Raw genomic sequence first — 23,124 nt, forward strand, 5'->3', positions numbered from 1 at the left:
TTGTTTAGCTTTAAGATCATCAAAGTTTCACTAATGTTTTCATCAATGGTTTTTTTCCCTGAATAAGAAGCTATCTATGCCTGTATGTGGTGTTTGTTTGTTTGTTTTTTTACCTCTCTTTTCTATGACTGCAATGAACCAAACAGTTTACCTCTCATTTGCTTTGATGATGGTTTATTGTTCTGCTGTCCTTTTGATATTAATTCCTTTTATAGATTCAGGTAGGGATGTTGCTGTGCTCATCATATATATATATATATATATATATATATATGTGCAGATGCCATCTTCAATATAGAGATGGTAGTGTCATTTTATCAGCATGATTTTTATTTCTTAGAGTTTATTTTGTAAAGCTATATTGCTCTGTGAGCTCCCATGTTATTATTATTTTTGTGTGTGTGTGAATCCATTCCATCATTTGACAATTTCGTAGTTCTTGGTTAATTTTTCTTGCACATATCTTCCAGTGGAGCTAACAGGAAACTAACAGTGACAAATGCTTTGTAAATTATAAATTTAAGGATTGATCAGGTGGTGCCAAGAACACAGTACATTTTCTTATATATGGAGTCACCAACTCTTTAATTTCTCTAAAGCATTTTTTAAAAGCTTTTGGAGATTTACATTTAGAGGAACTGGTGTGATTGTTAACATCAATTCTTACTGCTCTATGCTTCCTTTTAGCCTCTTGGTAGAAGAACTGTTAATCATTTTAAAAGATAATAGCAATCATCCCACAGTAATGAACGCAGTAGGACAGAATAACCATTATTATTAGGAATTTGAAGTTGTCTGTGGGGACCAGAGGTTAAACAAATTTGAGTCTGAAAACACCATGCGTTTAAATCTGGCTCATGTTACAACTGTTCTCATCAAATATTATTGTTGACACTTGTATTCCTCCTGTTCTTGTTTTCAAGTATAGGTAGAAAATTTTATTCTGTGAAATTCTATGAGTGGGTTTTCATCTGGTATTGTGAGCTTAAAGGTCTTCTATGACATTTTCCCCACATAAATACATGAAAACTGTATTTATACCATATGTTTTTAGAACATTTCGAAAATAAATCATAAACATTAGATAGTTAATCTAAAATTAAAAATTCAAAAGCTAAATTAGAGATGTTAAAGGAAAGGGAGAAGAAATATTACAAGAGAAGGAACATGTAGAAAGGAAAGGCATTCTCTTTGCAAAGTATTACAAATAAAACTGAGGGAGATTAATGAATTACATTCATGTGTGATGGTTAAAGAATAAAGAAAAGTATTTTTACAGGAATCAAAATGAGGTCTTGGTAAAAAATGCTTTGGAATTATGTAAGGACTTAACATATATTGCCTATAATTCTTCTGTAGGGAATGAATTAGTCATCACTGCCTAATAAAATACCCCAAAATTTAGTGGCTTTGGCAACAAATACTTATTTTACACAGTTTCCATGGGCAGGAATCTGGAGCGATTGACCTGAGTAGATCTGGCTAATGGTCTCCCAGAGGTTGCAGTCATTTGAAAGCTTAACTGGTATTGGTATATCCACTCCTGAGATGCCTCACTCACATGCCTAACAAGTTAGTGCTGGTTGTTGACAGGAGGTCTCAGTTTCTTGCCATGTGGATCTCTCCCTGGGACTGTTTGATTGTCCTCATGATGTAGCAGCTGGCTTCCCCAAGAGCATTGGTTCTCAACTGGGGGCAGTTTTGTCCTTCTGGAAACATTTGAGAATGTCTGGAGATATTTTTGGTCATACTACTTAAGTAAAGGTGCCACAAATATCTTGTTCTAGTGGATAGAGGCTGGGGGTAAACATCCTACAACACCCAGGATAGCCATGTAAAACAAGAAATTATTCAACCCCAAATATTCATAGTGCCAAGGTTGAGAAACTCTGTCCCAGAGCAAGTGACCCACGAAAGAGAAAGACAGCAGGCCAGGCGTGGTGGCTCACACCTGTGATCCTAGCACTCTGGGAGGCGGAGACGGGAGGATCACTGGAGCTCAGGAGTTTGAGACCAGCCTAAACAAAAGCGAGACCCTGTCTCTACTAAAAATAAAAAATTAGCCGGGCATGGTGGTTTGTGCCTACAGTGTCAGCTACTCAGGAGGCTGAGGCAGGAGGATCCCTTGAGCCCAGAGATTTGAGGTTGCTGTGATCTAGGCTGACACCACAGCAGTCTAGCTGGGGTGACAGAGCAAGACTCTTTCTCAAAAAAAAAAAAAAAAAAAAAGAGGAAGATAGAAGCTGCAATTTCTTTTATGACCTAGCATCAAGAGTCAAACTCTGTCATTTCTGCAATATCTTATTGGTTATCTAGGTTACCTCTTCATTATGGGAGGAAACTACACAGGAATATAAATATGAGGAGGCAAGAATTATTTAGGGCCTTCTGGGAGGCTAGCTATCACAGAAAGACTTTGTGTATAGAAAGAATGGCATTATTTAGATTAAGTATTTCACAGCAATTTTCTAATGAAGAAACAAATGTGAAATATAATTGAGATTTCAGAAGCACACTTTTCATATTTGTTTTCAAATATATATGTGCGTGTGTCTGTATAATTTGCAGTATTAAGGCATTAATTCAACAAAGTCAAAAAACAAAAATACCCTTATCAAAGTATTAAGGGAGAAGGAACAGAGGAGATTTTAAACAACAAATTAAATGATGGATACTATTTGATTACCTTTAAATTAATTAAGGACCAACAATTGAAACGTAAAAGAAATGTGTAATCACCACGTTGAAGCAAATGTCCCCTGATCACACTGCCAGAATCCATTTTTAAAAGAAGCAGGTATACATTAAGCAAAAGTGTAAGATGGCAAAATAAGGAAGCCAAATGAGAAGCAGGAACATATTACCCTCAGCTAAATAACTTAAGCTTGCATTTAAATGGCAATCAAGTCTAATGGTGGCATTAACACAGCAAAAGCATACGTATCAAAGAATTCCTGGAGCTCTTTCTGCCTGGTTAACAAGGCATTTCGCAATTTTTAAGTCCAAAAGTAAGCATCTGTTCTTGAAAAGGCACTTCTAGAGACTATGTGCTATGTGAGATGATAGCCTGGATTTTTAGGAACCTACTAATTAAATTTGGAGTTGGGACAGCCACATGAGTAGGATTTTTAATTCCTCAAGGGCAAAGAAAATAATTTGAAGATTGTTACAGTTATCTTTATATTACTTTGATTGACTCTTGAACATAAATGTAAATCTTTTCTCCTCTAAGTTCTTCTTGAAGGGAAGCTCAGCAATCTTTTTGGAGATCCTCATGATATTTCTGTTTGGTTTTGGTTTCCACTAGTAAACCTCTACAGAAGTGTAGAAAAGAAACGCCTTATTTGGGGAGGAAAAGTGAAAGAGGGCCCCCACATTGAACAATAGGAGTAAAAACGAATTTGAAAGGATGAATGTGAGCATAAACTAGGGAAGAGGAATGCAGCAGTAGCCCTCATTATGAAATCCAGGCTGTCATATAACTTCCCTGTTTAATTTAATACGATTATTTCATCAGAGAGGATAATAGCAGCAGCATGACTAATTTTGCAACATGTTTCACGAATGCCTTTATTCTTCCCCATATGTTATTATTGCTACTTACTTCACATGAGTATTTATGACAAATATGGGGACAATCACAGTTTTCAAATCATGCAGAGGAAGAAGCCTGAAATTATATATATATATATATATATATATATATTTTATTCAATCATTGTATGGCTATTAAAGAATCAAAGTGTTTTTATAAATGAAACGTATTAAATATATAGACGAACTGTCCTCAAAGAACTCAGTTTTAAAAAGCACTGTTCCACATACATTTATGCCTAAGGTTTAAATAAAAAGTAAATGCACTTCCTTTCTTCTCTACTACTGACCACAGAAAAGCAAAGCCTCGAAGCCATGTGCATAGACGTCAGTTAATTGTGTTTTTCTGATGCCGGGCATATAATAACCATTAATAAATAGTTGAAATACCATTCAATAAATAACGAATGAATGAATGGATGATTAAATAAATGTATATGTTCTTTTCTATTGCCATTAGAGCAGCATAAATTTGTTAGCTGCCAAATAAATGTTTGATTTTCAGTAATTAATTTAGGTAAATATTTAAGGAAGTGGAATACTTGAACCAGATCATCAAATAGATAATGAGAATAAATAAAGATAATGGATAAAGATGAAATTTTTATTCTGAAGAGTATTATCATTTGCACAACATCAGTAGTGTATCATGTGGTCCAACAGCCCACATGTGGGTATATTTCCATGTTGTGAAGGACAAGGATAAAAACAGGGAGAAATGAATAGGCTTCTTTGGGATACTAGTATCTCTAGGTTTCTATTCTCTATGAAAATTCCTTGGCAAAGGATTATAAAGGCTAAGGGGTGGGGAGAGAGAAATAACCCTCCAGGATTCCACAGAATGCTTGTTCTTTGTTAAATTATGTTGGATTTCTCTAAGTCATTTGTATCTGCACATTACAAAATTGTGAACATTATTCAATTATGTTAGAGTGGCATGATTTTTTAAAATAAACTTATTATTTGAAAAACATCTAGGCTAGGTGCAGTGACTCATGCCTATAATCCTAGCACTGTGGGAGGCTGAGATGGGAGGATTGCTTGAGCTCAGGAATTCAAGACCAGCCTGAGCAAGAGCAAGACCCTGTCTCTATTAAAAATATAGAAAAATTAGCTGGGCACCACGGTGTGCACCTGTAGTTCCAGATACTTGGGAGGCTGAGGCAGGAGGATCCCTTGAGCCCAGGAGTTTGAAGTTACAGTGAGCTATGATGATGCCACTGCACTCTACCTAGGTCAACAGAGCAAGATAAGAAAGAAAGAAAGAAAGAAAGAAAGAAAGAAAGAAAGAAAGAAAGAAAGAAAGAGAGAGAGAGAGAGAGAGAGAGAGAGAGAGAGAGAGAGAGAGAGAGAGAGAGAGAGAGAGAAAAGAAGAAGAAGAAGAAGAGGAAGAAGAAGAAGAGGAAGAAGAGGAAGAGGAAGAAGAAGAAGAAAGGAAGGAAGGAAGGAAGGAAGGAAGGAAGGAAGGAAGGAAGGAAGGAAGGAAGGAAGGAAGGAAGGAAGGAAGGAAGGAAGGAAGGAAGGGAGGGAAAAAGAAAACCATTTAAATGAAATATATATTTAGCTTTATATAATTATTTTTCAGTGTTAAGTTTATGTGCAATAATCTCAGAGTCCATGGTGACAATTGGTATTTCTTCATTGCATCTAAGGCTGTGTATTTGTGTCACATTCTTTCTTTTCTTTATCCAATTTATTTATTTATCAACGTGGGAGAGTGTCTGGGATTAATTAATCAATTAAAACCTCCACTGTTTCTACTACTTTGACCACAAGCTGATATTAAGTGAGATGTTTGCTTTCAAACAAGTCATAGTAACTATAAGTTAATGGAACATGCCTAAACTACATGTTTATTTGTATTTTAATGTTTTATATTCTATCCCAGACAACTAACATTACTCTGTAGTTGATTAGGAGAAGTTATAATCACAAATAGGCTCCTAAAACTTATATGTAGACATACAAAATGGTATTTTCTCATACCACTACATTGTTCATGAACCTTTGGGATTTTCCTCAAAGAATGGTCTAGTTAAGCAACTCTTTAATATTACCAAAGGAAATTTCAATGCTGTATAGTGTAGAGAACAAAGAAGCAAAAACAAAAATTTACCAAAATAAGTCAATTTGTGTCTTAAAGTTTAATATATAAGATAGCAAATGTGTGTATTAACCTTCATGTGGCTTATTATGTGATAGAATTATATGGTTAGGTCTGAATTTCAGGAATTACATTCCATCAATACCTTTAAAATTTAGGATTACATTTGTCATATAAATTAAGAATATTGTAAATTGAGTCTAAAAAAACGGGGTTTCATTAGAATTTTCTGACCCTTATTTTCCTCTGTGAGATTGTTAATTACTTCATAGTCCTAAAGATTAAATAAACTATTTGGAATATTTATAATGAACTCTATAAATGCAAATCATGGCCTTCTACTAGTTAAAACTTGTTTACCTTAATTTACATGTTTACTTAAGCTTAAATACTTAGTTTATATTTATCATGTACAAGTTTCAAGCTACTCAACAGACACACAAATTCTTCTTAACTATTACTTTGTGTATAAATGAAATAATTATGAAATATGCTATTTTCAGAAGTTTCGTTTGGCAACCTTGTTTAAAATTGGGCAAGTAATCAAAAGGAAAATGCTTTGTTCACTGCTTGATGGTGTATTTGATAGAAATGGCTTTTTTAGCTTATTTTCCAGTGCTTTCTTAATCTTGAAAATTACTTTTTCATTTGTAAATTATTTACAATTTTAAAATGTATTTTTATTTGTAATAATGGGGGTTAATCATGCTAAGTTTTCAAATTTCTCCTAAATAGATATTATAAGTGAAAAACAAAGATAAAAAGTGTTACCTTTGGCATTTATCATTCATATTCATAATTATAAGAATGCACACCATAAATACAAACTCTACATCTATTTTACAGTTAAGGTTTTTAAATTTTCATCTAGTCAAATGAACAATAATTAATAGAAAATGGGAAAGTAATGTAATGTATTCTTCATGAATAATAGGCATTTGGTCTAGTAGCTCAGTAGTAAATTATTAAAAGAGCCAAATTGAGAAATAATATCATATAATGGGTCAAAATTATTTATATAGTTACCAGTATAAGGATCAAGCATTTGGGTCCTTATTAATATACAATTAGCCTGGTCACACAATAGAAGAGAAGGAAAGGGCAATTTTGAATGACATTTATATCAACTTTGGAACTGTCGACCTCTATTATGTCCTTGGGGCCTTGCACTTTTTGGCTTTCAGACATCAGTGCTGCCTTGAATGGAGGAGAATATTAAGAGTTCCAGTGGGTCTCTTGCTTCAATAAATGCTTTGAATAATCATCTTTTATCATGTGCATGTCATAGTTCTTAGTGCTTAAAGCTAAGACATACGGCATTTCACCCCATCAGCACCCAAATCCGCATCATCTTCCTCAACACCACCATCCCCCCTGCCCCCATACACATTCACACTCTATTTCCTCTGTACTTATAAATCTCCCCCATTCCAAACTCTGGGAATACATTTTTTCCTCTGTATTATTAGTTTTTTTTTTTTCTTTCTGCACAGTCAAGTGAAACAGCTACCTTTAATTTCTCCAGGCAGCCCCCAAAACTTTTGTAAGAGCTGTGATGCTGTCAAAGGGAAGTTCTTGGGCTGTCATGAGAGAACCCAGTCGTTTCACACAGAAGGTAGTGAACAGGTGCAACGTTTGGAAACACTGCCTGAAATATTTACAGCTGCATAGTAAATAGTCAATAAAGCCCCTATCTCACAGTCAGGATATTTATGCTTACTTGACAGGGAGAAGACCTGGATTCCAGTCTTCATTGTGCCACTGAATCTCAGTAGCATTTAGTTTACTATGCATATGCATGTTTCCATTTATTATTAGTAGTATATGATATGTCCCAATCATATTTTAGAGACCGACATAACATTACATACTTTTTAATGTTACCTCCTTATATTGCAGAAGCTTTTTAAATGGTTTTGAAGTCTAATAAAACTTAATAGTCTCCTTTTATATTATGTAAAGCAGTGGCTTTTAAACTTTAGTGTGCATCAGAATTACCTGGAATCCTTGTTAAAACACAGATTTCTGGGCCCCACCCCCAAAGTTTCAATGACAGAGAATTTGCCTTTCTAGCAGGTTCTCAGGTAGTGCTGATGGTGCTAGTCGCTGGGCCACAGGTAGTTTTGAGAACTACCCATCCATACTTGAGTATAGTGAAAAGACACAACACTTCTGGTTTTCTGCCAACCATAACATAATATATGAGGTCATTAAATATGAAACATCTGATTTTGAATCAAAAATGCAGTTTATTATATCTCAAACAAGAAACAGTACAATTAATCAAAGTATGTGCCTAAACTATTGACACAGTTTTGCCATCTTAACTGTAGCTTATTTATGCCAGCAGCGAAGAAGCCTGAAGAGTAAGTGGCAATGAAATCGCAAAAGGTGTTTTCCACAGCTTGTTTAGAATTCAGTATTTTTCTTTGCAAGAAGTAGTCGAAAGCCTGGAAGAAGTAGTAGTCAGTTGGTGCAATGTCTGGTAATTACGGTGGATGACAGAAAGGTTCCAAGTCCAGCTACTGTACTAGAGCAACATTGTTTGTGCCACATGTGGTCGAATGATGTCTTGCAAGAGAATTAGCCTGTCTCTGCTGACCAGTCTCTGCTGCTTAATCACAAGCATCCTCATCATTTCATCCAATTGGTTGCATTAGACATCCACTGGAATCAACTGACCAGGTTTCATGACGCTGTAGTGGATAATACCAGCGCTGGACCACAAACAGACACCGTTAGCTTTTTTTGATGAATATTCAGTTTTGGAGTGTATTTGAGCACTTCATCGTTACCCAACCATTGTGCCGAATGCTCGTGATTGTCAAAAAGGATCCCTTTTTCATCACGTGTAACAATACGGTTTAGAAATAGTTTACCTTTATGTCATGATGGCAAAAAAGGGCAAGCTTTGAGATGATTTCTCTTCTGATGCTTTTGATTCATGTGGAACCCATTCTATGCAGCTCCTTTACCTTGCTGGTTTCTTTCAAATAGTCCAATATTGTTGGAATAGTAATGTCAAACTTTGCTGCTAATTCATGCGTAGGTTGAAATGGATTGGCTTCCACTACAGCTTTCAGCTTATCATTATCCACCTTGGTCTCAGGTCGCCCACATGGCTCATTTTCAAGATTAAAATCACCAGAATGGAACTCCCCTAACCATTGACATATTGTGCCTCCATTAGCCACATGCATCCAAAGTTTTGAGCTGTCTGTGCTGCATTGGTTCCATGATGGAACTCACATTCGAAAATAACATGAATTTTTTACTTATCCATGGTTTTACAAAAATTGTTCTAAAATTTTTTTTGAAAGAGAACCCCAAGCCAAACTGTGTGTTTGAAACACTGAGAAGATGTACCTTCACAATAAATATAAAACACAAAGTTTTAAAGTGAAATGTCTGAGATATCAGCTGTCAAACTTAGTACTTCAGGAAATTGGACATTTCATACTTAATAACATAGCATATGGATTATGGCTGCACAGCTTAAATAAATGTTTCATATTGAACAACCTAAGCATAATTTTACCCCTGTAGTTTATAAAATGCTCAAGTAAATGTCTCAAATATAAAATTGAGTCAATTATGGATTATCTTATTTTACTTCCTATCAAGATTCTGTAAATCAATGTAAATGTGGTATAATGTCCATTAACTTATTATGTGTGTCACATGATAGAAGATTGCCAATTTGAATTATCTCATGGATTTTCAAATAACTGTTCTTTTTTCTGAAAAAAACTAAAGAAAAATTCTACACGAGTATTTTCTCCTAGTCTGTCTATGGGTTTCCTAAGTGCACTTAACCATAGAATTGTATAATAATCTGATACTATTAAACCACTTAAAAATATAAACTTGAAATAGATGACATATGCCATTTAACCATTTTGTAAAGTGATTGATTTCAGTGGTTTTTTTGGTAAACCCGTACATACAATTTTTGTTTGCATTAATTAACATCCATTCTCGTCACCTAATTACACCATTTGATTAAAAATTATTCTACTTTCAACAAGTTATCCTGCTATTCATAGATATTTTATATTCTTAACTCATGAAATAGTAACTAAGTAAAAACTAAATTTTTATTCTGCAGTAATATCTATGTAAAGTTGGGTATAAGGTAAACAACAGTGTACAAACTAGTGGCTCAACATTCCAATTTTAGAGCATAGAAAAGGAGTAAGATAATTTTCTCCATTTTCAATGAAAGATAAGTAATGTAATGTTAATATTATCATTTTATTATATTCTTATATGATGTAGTAGAAATATTAATGGTATTGTATCCATACATTTCTGTATGAAGTTATCTAAGGGCTTTTATAGAAATATATAAAATTGAGTATAAACTATGGTTTGACGTGTTTAAGTATAAAACAGTTGGAAATCATCAACCGTGCTAAAGTGATTGCATACAAATCTTCATGCCAAATGTAGTATACTATGAGGAAAATCTGGAAAACAAATCTCATTTAAAAAAAATGATGTTAAGTGTTTAGAGCAGTGTCACATATAAATAAGTAATACATATTGGGGCAATGTTAATTATGTTCATTTTCATTTTTAGCTGAAATCCAAAAGTGTTTCTGTGAAACCTAGGAGAAAGGATTATTTTCTAAGAGAGTTAGAAAATTTTCTTTTTTGTGTGTGTTTAATTTGGAGAGCAGTTCTGATCAGAGGCACACAGCCATGTAAGTCCATCATGGGTGCTCCTGCCTAAGCACCAGGGTACAAAGATGCTTCCAATGCAACCCCAGTTCTTTGGAAGTTAAAAAAAAACTTACCTACATCATAATTTTATATTTACTATGCGATGTCTCAGTAAAAATGAATAGTACAAAAATTGCTTTTCAAGACTATTTCTTACAGGTTACATCAATTATGTGCTTTCTGTGGATAGCGGAGCACACATGTACTTTCTCTTATACGAAAGGTATTTCGTAATGTGTAGTTGAAAGTGGCGTAATGTTGACAGGCAACCAAACACTGCAATGTTCAGATTGAATGTTAAGATCACTGATTTGGTAGAGTAATTTGATGGGAAATGATCCGCTGTGTACCTGTGTTTTTCTAGGCATTTTTGATCAGCCTTGCCTTACCACAGCTCATGTTCTGATGATCATTGCAGGATGAAGTGGCACAGCCACTGAACCTATCAGCTAAACCCAAGACCTCTGATGGCAAATCACCCACATCACCCACCTCTCCCCATATGCCAGCTCTGAGAATAAACAGTGGGGCAGGCCCCCTCAAAGCCTCTGTCCCAGCAGCGTTAGCTAGTCCTTCAGCCAGAGTTAGCACAATAGGTAAGTTCTGTTTCTTTTGTTCTTGCTAATTTTCTGTTTATGGCTATTGAATGAAATCATCTTTAAGTGGCACATCACATATACCCTGTGCATGGCTTGAGTTCTGTAGTAGGAGAGTTTCAATTTGAAGAACTACGTAGGTCTGCTTTGAACGTGCAAATGAAATTTCTCACTGAAGCCAAAGTTACAATGTCCTCATGAAAATCTAATTGTATTGGTTACATTTGCGTATTTAACTATGTCCCTAAGTTTATGAAAAAGAGTCCTAAATGACTAATGACAGTGAGCAGTGGTTCTAGAATGTTCTTGTGAGGTGACTTATCTTTTCCATCACTGAAATTTGTTTCTCTTTTTGTTTGGTGATGTGTGCAAAGTACACATAATGATGAAATGCATTTTGCCTGGATCAGCCGTCCACCATCAGGATGCGAAGTTTGTTCAGTTCCATTCTGCTTGAGAATTACTTGAAGACACTAAAGTATTGTAAAAGAGCAGATAGCTTCAGTTCTCCATAACTGTAAATTCAGTAAATTGTAGAAGATATTTCTATAAGCTGACTTTGAAAAATTCAACGATTTTTATTTTAGTATACTTATATTAGATTGTAAATGCTTACTTCAACCCACGTTTATTGATGTGTTTGTTATTTGCATACAATTTCCAGGAGACTAGCATAGGTCAGCCCAAGGAGTTCATGGTTTAATTGAGGAAATCATCCATCCTATAGTACAAAGTCAGCTATAGTAAGGTGCCGTTTCAGAGCACAGATAACAATCCTATGGTCACAAAGAGGAGAGTGTTGGATTCTGTTTGGGAAGCATCAAGGAAGACTAAGTTGGAAATAGCCTATTCAAACTGAGCCTTAAAGAAGAGATACATTTCTAAGCAATCTAGGCAGTAAGGAAAAACACAATGTAAAACATCATGTTTTTGAGAAAATACAATGATTTTTCTAGATTCTAGAATGAATATATAGTGGAAAGTGATTAAAACTAAAAGCGAAAGGGTCAGATGGAATCTGATTGAATGCTATCCTAAGGAATTTTGACTTTTTCCCCAGGCAACAATGTGATCAGAACTTTGAGAAGAGTGTTGGCAGAAGAAAGATATTGAAATTAAGGAAGCCGTTGTTTTAGTGTAGGGCGAGAATAAGTTACATGAGACAGAAATAAGTAATTATAAATTAAAGGAGGGAATAAATTGAAAAGATATTATTAAAGAAGAATTGACACAATGTGTCCACAATAGACTGTACCTGTTAGGGGTCCAGTTGTAGACAGAGGAGTGTAGGTAGGATTTTGAGTTTATAAAATAAGAGGGATTGTGCCTCCATTAACTATGGAAAGGGAGACCAGAATGGAAGCAGATTTGAGGGAAGATACAAATATAAAAATTTAATATGTGTTGAATTTAAAATATAAGGAACCATTAGAGATGTTCAGGAGAAAACTGTAAATGCAAGTCTGATATGTAAGAGGGGTGCTAGCATTTAAGATATAGAAATTATTCCTTGATGATGTAGTTGAAGTAAGGAGAACAAATAAGTTCACCAAAAAAAGAGTATGTCTGGTAACAAGAGAGGTGGGCTGAAGAATCATAGGTACTACCTATTGTATTAGTTACCTGTCGCTTTGTAATAGATTAACCTAAAATTTAGCCGCTTAAAACAGCCAACATTCACTATCTCAGTTTCTAAGGGTCAGCTTAGCTGGGTAGTTTTGGCTTAGGATCTCTCATACGATTGCAGTTAAGATGTTGGCCAGAGGTGCAGTCATCCATAGACTTTACTGGGATGGATGGATGATCCATTCCCAAGATGACTCACTTTCATAGCTGTTAGCTGGAGGCCTCAGTTCATTAACATGTAGCTGTAACCTTCCTCAGAGTGAGTGATCAAGGAAGAGAGCAGAAAGAAAGATAATAGTGCCTTTTATGACCTGTTCACAGTCACCCACAGTCAGTTCTATTTTATTCTGTACCTTATAATAAAATCACTAAGTCCAGCCTAACCCAAGGCAAGGGGAATTAGTCTCCAACTCTTGAAGGAAGAGTATCAAAGTATCTTTGGACATGTTTTAGAACCACCGCCCCTTTTTAGGTGGAAAACTGAGTGTTTTAGAATAAGAATGAAATGAAGAGCAAGCGACTATGTTAGAATAGCAATGAAGATGGAGCAGTGTCATGCTAGCCTATGAAAACCAAGAGTTTCAAAATTGAAGGATCACTTACTGGTGGCACATTCTGCATTAAAGTTAAAGAACATGAGAAAGAAAAGCCTTAGGATTTAGTTGGAGTTTACAGATAGATAGATTCTGACAGATAAGTTTTAGTAGAATGGTTTGAACAGATTTCCAATTATGAAAATTTGAATGATATGAGGAAAGACAGTGCAGTGGATGATATAGACTAATCTTTTTGTAAGTTTGGTGTTGAGAAGTGATTATAGTTTGAGAAGACTGAGTAGGGACAGGTTTTAGAATAGAAATATATATATATACATTCCTCTTCAAGGGGGAAGAGGAAGAAGAGTTGGAAAGATGAGTACAAGGGTGACAACATAAGGGTGACAATATAGCAAGCAGATGATGAAAAAAGATTGGCCTTGGAAGGAGAAAAGCCCCTTTTTTCTGAGAGTGAAGGAAATGAAGAGAAAAAATGGTAAAGTTTTCAGAGAAATTTTGGGATAGACAGAATGAAGTCTAAAGGAGTATGTTTCAAATGCTTTAATCTCTGCAAAGTAGAATCCCAGATTATTTGCTAAGAGGAATTTACTCTGGGGCAATGAGGTAGCAGTGAGCAGAGAAACAGGGAAAACTGAAGTTTTAGAAAGCTTGAAAAAGTTTTGGGATACACATGTGCTTTTTCATCGTTATGGTCTAAATCTCAGTTCCCTTGCTCAATATCCTGAATGAGCACCCAGGTTCGATTTGCTTTTAGGAACTAAGTATGTAAAAGAAAAAATATTTTATTTGGCAAAAAATGTCTACTTCCATAATATATATTAAGGCTCAGGTATATCACAAATGTTGGTATATGAGCTACTGTTGTAATGTTACTAGAACTAAAATATTTAACTAATAGATTAATGTAATCACATTTTTATCATATATGAATATTTTTACTTTGTCATTCCCAAGGATTAAGTATGACAGTATTTTAGAAAGGCAAGAACATATTTAATGACATTTATAATGACTATTTCTACTACTAAAACATCTCTTTTCTTTTCTGAAAAGTCACTTCACCACATACACATCCCTCATATTTTCCAAGGATTTGAGGCCACTACAATTTACTTTTCTCTTTTCAACAAATGCAGATGTTGAAAGCTAAAACTTTAATGAGTAATAATGTAGTTGGATAAAAGCTGTGAGGATTAATGGTGTTGTAAAGGTCACCCCTGAAAGAAGAGTTAATGTGTTATGCCATTTATAAACTACGGAAAACTGTGGACCAAAAGATAACTTAAGTTATCATTAATGACATGGGGCTCTTTGCTATATATCTATTAGCTACAAATATAGAAAGTGACTTTTTTGAGGTTGGTGACCAATATTACGATGTATTTCATAAGAATCCTTTTGATATGATACACAGATGATAGGAGCGCCAAAGAAAGGGAGTCCTTAAAAGGCATAATAGTTCAGAAGAATGATGGATAATTTTAGAATCTTTTAACCAGATGTTATTTTTCCCGTATTGGCCTTTTCCACCTATATTTTACATATGTATAATACTTTTAATTTTTTTCAAAGCATTTTTTCATGTTTTCTCAATGCAGCTGTTCTAAAATTATAGACCCTTAACAGATAGAGTAGATATCCATACAATCTAGTCAAAACTTATTTTGAAGATAAGGAACACACAGACCTAAAGAGGCCTTTACCTAGGGTTTTGAAGTAATTTCTTGTCACAGTGTTGACAGTTCTATGATTCTGTGTTTATTACTTTCTGTTTTAATTTTAAGGAAACAAATGTACATGAAGATCTAGTAATTTGTCCAGACTCACAACCAATGGAAGTTAGGGCATTACAACCACAGTATATGGGTTAGCATCCTTTGTTTTTAGTTATTGTCTTTTGGTAACCTCTATGCATTAGAAGCTCTTCTTAGTCATTTTATCCTTTCACTCATCCATCCAACAAATGAGAATTAAATACTTTCTCCATGCCATACATTTTTCTAAGTCTAGAGGATAAGCAGATGACAGTCTTGGACCGAGGCTTTAGGTGCCTATAGTCTCTGTCCTAGCATAGAACATAGTGGAATGTATTATTCTTACCCTTCATTCTTCAGAGGCGTTAACACATTAAAATTAAAACTTTACCTGAGCAAATGTAGTAGACGCACACTGACTAAATAAAATGGAGGGAAATATTTTCAAGTTCATTAACTGGGTACTTTATTTCTACAACTTGCTAATTTAAAATATGACATGAAGGAGGATATTATTTTGAAGCTTCATTAGCTTATGTTTTTAATGAGCAAAGCTTATACAGAGGTTTTAATGAGAAAAATTTTGTATGTGGGGAGGCGATTGAATGAATGAAAAGAATATTATAATTCATAGAAAGCCATTGGATGATCAGGAAGTTAGGGACATCATTCAAAGACATCTGGCAATTAATATTTTCATAGCATTTTACAGTTTACAGATTGCTTTCACATGTATTATCTAATTCTTGTGAGCTTTCACAGTTGAAAAAATGGCTACATATCAGGGTGCCAAAGATTTGACAATGATCAGTGACCTCAGAAATAGAAAAAAATTAATATTTGTTGAAAATCGCTTGAAACACATATGCCCTTTCACTTACAGCTAAAAAGTCCTATGTAAAATAAATATGTGGTAAATAAGAACTTATATTACCCTAATATCATGTGTTAAATCCATGAATTTTAATAAATCTGTGCCATATGGTAAAGGCTTCTATTGATATATAGATGGAGATAATCAATGAACTTGGAATTATAAAGGCAGATACTTTCAACCTAGAATATACATATATTCCTTCAGCAGAACCTGCCATACACCAAAGGAATAAAAGATTGCATAAAAAATGCCCTCAAATAGTTCACAGACTGATGTGAAAGACAAACTTAGAAAAATGCAAGACAATGTGACAATAAAAGCATGTACAAGGGTTTAAAGGAGTATATAAATGGAAAGTACTCATCTTTACTAAGAGGATATCTGGGATATGTCAGAGAAGTCCTCACAGAAGGGGTGACATTTGAATAAATTCCCAAACACACCAGAAAGAGAAAGCATTTCCGCAAAAGAGAAAATCTTGGGAGACACGATGGGAGAGTGAGAGGAGGAAGGCCTGTCCTTGCAACAGGGAAAAAGTCCTGTGCAGCTTAAACACAGGGCTGGTGAGAGATTGGCAGGAGGGGACATGGGAAGGATAAGCGGAGTTGATATCATGACGAGAGACTTTTAGGCTATGTTAAAGTATTTGGAACTTATCCCAGAATGATATTTTTGAGGGAACATCAAAGAGATTCAAAAGTTCCATTGTATTTGGGAAAGGCTGCATACTGTTATCTCTTGAAGATTCACAATGCACATTAACATATTCCAGATTTTGAAAATTCATGCAATGAAGGAAGCTTTTTAACTTTAACGTAGTATTTTCCTACACTCATTTAAACCTGGAATTATTTTTCAAAGACTGTTACAGATCATCATTGTATGAAGTGTACCTTTAAGCATTAGGGTACCCAGAGATGGGTTTTTAATTGGGGATTTTGGATTTTGACTTGATCCAAATTCCTTTTTTTTTTTTAAAAAAAAAAAAAAAAAACATTTTGGAATGCTTTATCTGGAAGCAGAGTAGAAGATGGATTTAAAGAGTGTAAGCCTAAAAATAGGGAACCAGTTAGGAGACTAAGGCATTAATACAAGTGAGAGATGAGGGGGCTTTAAGGAAAGCAGGGACCGTGGGAATGCAGAAGCAAGTCTGAGGACTGAGGGAGAGGTATAACTGTCGGGGCCTGGCTGCCTTTTGTCTGTATGGGGTAAAGGAGATAACTTAGCTTAGATGATTTCCAGGTGACTGGATGAAGAACTATAAAGGTTTATGGAATATAGAAAGAGCAGATTGAGGCCACAGGAAATTGATGAATTCTGAGCCAGACTTGCTGCATTTCAGGTACTCATGGGACAAGTAGAGAAGCTTAATATGCAGATAAATATATCAGCAATCAGGGAGGGTTTGAGGTAGGCAGTAATTAATTTTATAGTACTTGGGACTACCCTCTCAAGTCTTAGGGACATGGTTAAGACCAAGGGTGGTATATAGCTTTCCTAGGGCTGCCACAACAAATTACCATGAACTGGGTGGCCTAAAACAAATTTATTCTCTCTATTCTGGAGGCTAGAAATCTGAAGTAAAGTATCAGCAGGGTTTGTTCCTTCTGGAAGCTCTGAGGGAGAACCATGCCTCCATGCTGCTGACTCCTGGCGTTCCTTGGCATATGTGCATAACTCCAGTCATTGCCTCTGTATCCACATGGGTTCTCCCCTGTCTCTGGGTGTCAAGTCTCTCATTCTCCTTTCTCTTATAAGGATGCCAGTCATTGTGTTTAGGGCCCACCCTAAATCCAGGGTTATCCCACCTCAAGATCCTTAACTTAGTTACATCTTCAAAGACCCTAATTGCAAATGAGGTCACATTCACAGATACTGGGGGTTAGGACTTGCATATATCTTGATGGGAGGTGGGGCTGGGGGTAGGGGATGCAATTCAACTTATTTACAGGTGATTTCCAGTTTGTTTGTTTTTCTCTCTCTGTGTATGGCAGCCATTAGTAGTAATTCTTTCTTTTTAGAATTTATCACCTCCAAAATCAGACTTTTCAGTTTGTCCCTTCTCTTCTGCCCCTGAAAATATATAGAAGAGGCCTTTAGAAAAAATTAAAACTTTGAGAAGTATTTTGGTAATAATGGTTAAGAAGAAACACTGAGGCATAAAAACATCAAATTGTGGTAAATTTAACAAAGTTACAGAATCTCACAAGTTTCTCACACTAATGATTCCTAACTGGCGTTTTCCAAATCTCATCTGGCATGTTAAGGGAAGTCATATTGACCTTTGCCCTTTAATTCCTTCAAGATTGAGGCTCACCCAACCTCTCCAACACAGATACCCTCTCAGCTGAGCCTAACTTTAGATGCAGTTGCTGCCTAAATTTATAATGAAGGCAGAATAAAATGTATCAGGTGACCACTGGGGATCTCTTCAAACTCTGGTAGGCTGCCTCCCATTTCATGGGACCTCTTTACTAACCAAGAAATGGCATCCACCCACAGATTCATCATAATAGTCAAACCCATGTAACATGAGTGCTAAGGACGTGCACATCGAGATAATAAAAAAGAAAAGAGAGGAGTTAACAATTTTTGCTGGCTGCCTCCTCAGATACCAAGCACTGTCTACTCCTTCACATTTGTTATTTCATTTAATTCTTCTATCAACCTTACACTTATTTCCTAGATGAGGGAAATGGAAACGTAGTGAGACTAAGCATTAAAATTTGTCAAATATCACATTTACCCAGAAGTGGGATCCTAGCTCCATCTGAATCCAATCCTCAAATTCTACTTATTTTACTATGCTGCTTTGTAAATAAAGTGTCAGCTATTGAATAATTTTATGGACCATTTATTATGATAAGAAGCTGTATTAACTCGCTTAATCTTGATGTTTGTTTTATCTAGTGAGTGTTATCCCCATTTAACCAATGAGATGATTGAGACTTAGAAAGGTAAAATTAGGTGTGTAATTTATATAGCCAGTAAGTGGCAAAAGTAGGATTTTAATTCAGGTTTGCCCAACTCTAAAACGCATACTTTTCCCAACCAAGATTGGAACTTTAGTCCAAAATCTAAGAAGCAGGTGAAGAAAGGATCCCAGGCAAGGATCTGAAGATAGAGGAAGCAGTGAGGAAAAAGGAACCAAGCAACCATGCTATGATGAGGAAGAAGGAAGGAGGGAGTTTCAATAGTGAGAGGCTGGTTGGTCAATGCTATCATTCCTCAAGGAATGGAAATGCCCCTTGGATGTGGCAACTCAAAGACCAAGGGCAACAGAAACAAAATTGTAGTGGGAACCAAACAGTTAGGAGGAAATGGGAGAGTATGAGATAAAGCATCTTTGAGAAGGTTGATATAGAAGGTAAAAAGAGAGACAGGGTTGGAAAGAAAAAACAAAACAAAGTTAACGGAGGGACTTTATTTATTTGTTTTAGGAGAAGAGGGAACCTTAAATACTTAACAAGTTGAGGTGGTAGAGATGGAAGAGATGATTAGGTAGATGACATTCTCCAATAATGAGAATTATTATTAGAGAAAATAATGAAGAGTATAGAAATCTAGTACTCTAGAAGGGAAGCAAAGGGAAAAATGGCTATAAATGGAGATAGATTTGAAGCTATCAGAGGATAGGAGAAAGGATGAGGGCAGGAAGGTAAGAGTTTACCCTTACTGGTCTTTCTAAAATCAAAGGCAAGGCCATTTGCTGAGAGACAGGGAGTCAGCAGGGGTTAGGATTTGGTGAGTGTCATAAGAACAAGATATAAATAACCAGCAAACAATCCTATTGAGATTGAATGTTGTAATAGGTAAAGGGCTTTATGATTTAACATTGCAGATAGAAATGTTAAAATTTCCTATAGCACAACTAAAACTCAAGAATCTCTAAAAGCAAGAATGTATATTTCAAATTGAACCCCTATTTCTGCATGCACACGAACACACACCTTTGAAAATAGCCATTGCAGAATGAGGGTCTATCAGTTACCCTCATAATAATTTGCATTCCTCTTGCATGTATATTAATCACTTTTCCTACACAATGTTATCTTGGCAGTCCCTAAAAAGCATAAAGAATTCATGCTTTTATTCAACTTCATGTGCCAAACCATTTCAAATATATTTGTGTTCTAGAGAAGCTAATTAGACTACATAGAAGCTAAATAGTCTACAAAAATGCATGGTGCCAGGTTGTATATAAACAAGAGGTTAGAGGATAGGAAAATCAGGCATATCCTCATAAGATCTTACTAAATGAACATATCCCAAGACAATTACTATCATATAAGAGCTGTATTTCTTTCTAGAGTAATGTTCATGAACAGAATAAGTTCAAGAATATTACATTAAAAAGGTTGTGCAGGAGAACCAAGTCAGAATGTCGAGGATAATATAAGGTTAAATACAATCATCTTTTATAGTAAATATTAACCCTAAAGATCTGTCCTAAGTCTAAATAGTTGTTTTCAATTCATATTGCGTTTATAGTTAGCAGGGATGTTTTATTCTTTGAATAAATTCCAATAAATTTAGCTCTGAACAGCAAAATATATAATCACTCTCAAGGTTCCCCTTTTTTTGCCTACATTGGAACTTTTCTTTCTGCCTAAAAGAGATCAGAGGACCAAGTCTGGTCTGTGCATAGTAACTGGGGAAAAAGCATGGATCATTTAGAAACCTGCCAGCACTGAAGCGCTGCACTAATCTGACATCGGTTTCTTCAATAGAAATGTTTAAGCAGCAAGAAAATATTCTATGTTTTTTGGCAATCAACAGATCAGATAGAAGAGTCTAGCAATACAAAGAGGATGTGTAATCTGACATGATTAGACAAGGCTCTTTAGTACCAGAACATTCATAATTGAGACAAAGAAAGAGTATTAATAACACTTTCCTAACACGGCAGTTAGCCATTTTATATTTCCTTTCTTTAATCTTAGTGTTTTTCAACAAATCATGGGATTTAATAGCGTGTTTTGGCAGATTAGAGGATTTATGGCCCAGATGTTTTTTGTTCTAAAAATGGATTAGGGTGTAAAGTTTGCTGGAATCCATGGAACATGTTGAGGCAAGCCGGTCATTTTATGTGTGATTAGTGCCTGCCTTCTGTCTCACAGTCCCTCCATCTGTCACAATTCACCAATGGATCTGGTTAGATTTAGCCTCATGTCACAAACAAGTCCCTTTTCTGGGCAATTTCATATTACAGATTCATTTTATGCCATTTTATGCCCTAGTTAAAAGATAGGGAGAGAGAAAGATGAGATATTAGCTTTTCTTTAAATATTTGCAGAACAATCTTTTCCCATCAGTATTCTACCCTAATGTCATGCAGATCATCATACTAATGTGCATCAGATAAATAAATGACCAGTGTAAGAATTAAGTTAAAAATTGTTTTTGCTCCTTACACCTGTTATTCTTTAAAAATAATATTTGGCTAATGTGTTTTACTAACCATGAATTGTAGAGCTGCAGACACAAGCTGGTCATTTGACCATCTTATTAAGAGTGTGAATTAAGTGTGACTATAGTTAAGAGTAGCCACAATTTCATATCAAACAATTACAGGTGCTTGGTTACATTCTGTGCTTGATATTTAGCCCCTTAACTATTACAAGTTTGTATCCCATAGCAAACCACTGCCACCTGTGGTTTATTTCACCGTAAACGGATGTAGGGAGAAAATGCTCTTCTTTCAGTCAGTTAATAATGATCTACTTCTTCTGTATATAACAAACCAAATAGTGCTATACACACACTCTAAATTGACTTTTCTAATACTATAAGAGATTCAATAATCATAGGGATAAATATTAATAGCTATATCCTGTGGTAACATTCAAATGCTCCTTGTATGAAGAAAATAAAATATAGGTTTTATGTCTGCACTGCAAAATATTCAGATTAATAACGAAAACTTGTACTTAAAATTATATTTTAAATCTCTTTCCAAATATTTGGAAACAACCATATTTCACCTAAATACTATGTTTTTATTATAGATGTTTGGAAACATGTTTGTGTATGACTGTGTGAGTCAGTCATCAATTACTCATTCACTCATTCATTCATTCATTCTAGACAAATTGCATGGAGAAATTATTATATGCCAGTAACTAGCTTTTACACCCTAAAAAAGGTGATTTTTAAGGGTTAAAGGTTAGCCTGTCCATGCATTAGTACAAAACATATCTTTTGATCTGATGCGTTTTCAGGTTATTTAAATGACCATGATGCTGTCACCAAGGCAATCCAAGAAGCTCGGCAGATGAAGGAACAACTTCGGCGGGAACAACAGGTGCTTGATGGGAAGGTGGCTGTTGTGAATAGTCTGGGTCTCAATAACTGCCGGACAGAAAAGGTCAGTTCATAAAATAACTTGCTTTCCAGAAATGCTTAATAAAGTTTCTTGAATGCTTTTGTTTTTTATCTTTCCATCTTTTTGCCATCCTCAGAATGATGATTTTTTTCCCTCTCCTTTTTCCCTCCATCAGTACAGAAGGCCCCATGCCCATCCTAATCAAAACCATCTGGAAATGGGAAGAGTTATAATTCTCTTTATCCAGTGAATATCCCCCTTTATGCCACCAGCTTGTATTAAAATGAAATGGCATTTGAAATATCTGAGTCTGAGTAAAAGTTTTGCTTTACAGAGATGCTTAACTTGTATTGGGGATGAGCTGGATTTGAAAATGCTGAATCTTCTTTAATCAGCATAAGCTTGGATGATACCCATGCTCATATTCTAAGTATTTAGGATCCTGAGCTTGTCATAATGTTTCCAATGCAGAGTGCTGTCAAGTGTCGGGTGACTGCACAATTGAAAAATCTGACTTCTTCCTAAAACAAAATGTGCCTTTTAAAACTGTGACATTATCCTTATACCTAAATGAAACTTCTGAATTTGACTGAGATCTATAATGATTTCAAGCTCTTTTGTCTAAGTGCATGTTGTATTTAATTAAGAAAAATATTATGAGTTATTTTAGAATGCTCAGAATCATGTGCTTCCTTTGGTAATATTTGATATGTTTTGAAGTGAAATTTGCAAGTGTTTCCAAGTCCCCTTTGCACAATCCTATAGATAAAGTAGATGAGAGAAAAAAAAATGATCAGCTACTTAGCAGTAACTTGAAAGTTAATCATCATGGGACGCTTCTGAGTCAAACAACTGCCCAGAATGAGCAGATTGCTAACTTGGAGAGCTTTCTTGTTCCCAGGTTTTTATATGGAGTTTGATGTCTAATCGCTGAGAAAGCTGGCGATCTGTGTAGTGAAGATGAAA

The 23,124-nt window shown here is 35.2% G+C and overlaps 1 protein-coding gene across 13 annotated transcripts in view; it reads left to right on the forward strand.

Moving 5' to 3' along the window:
- SOX5 (SRY-box transcription factor 5) overlaps window positions 1-23,124 on the forward strand; it is a 1,016,716-nt gene that overhangs the window by 966,585 nt on the left and 27,007 nt on the right. For all 13 annotated transcript variants that reach the window (XM_076007578.1, XM_076007575.1, XM_076007577.1 and 10 more), the window contains 2 exons: window positions 10,842-11,019; window positions 22,055-22,200. In XM_076007578.1, coding sequence (XP_075863693.1) covers window positions 10,842-11,019; window positions 22,055-22,200 — 324 coding nt within the window. The remainder of the gene's footprint in view (window positions 1-10,841; window positions 11,020-22,054; window positions 22,201-23,124) is intronic.

This window comes from Microcebus murinus, chromosome 10 (assembly GCF_040939455.1).
Source record: "Microcebus murinus isolate Inina chromosome 10, M.murinus_Inina_mat1.0, whole genome shotgun sequence".
Lineage (NCBI taxonomy): Eukaryota > Metazoa > Chordata > Mammalia > Primates > Cheirogaleidae > Microcebus > Microcebus murinus.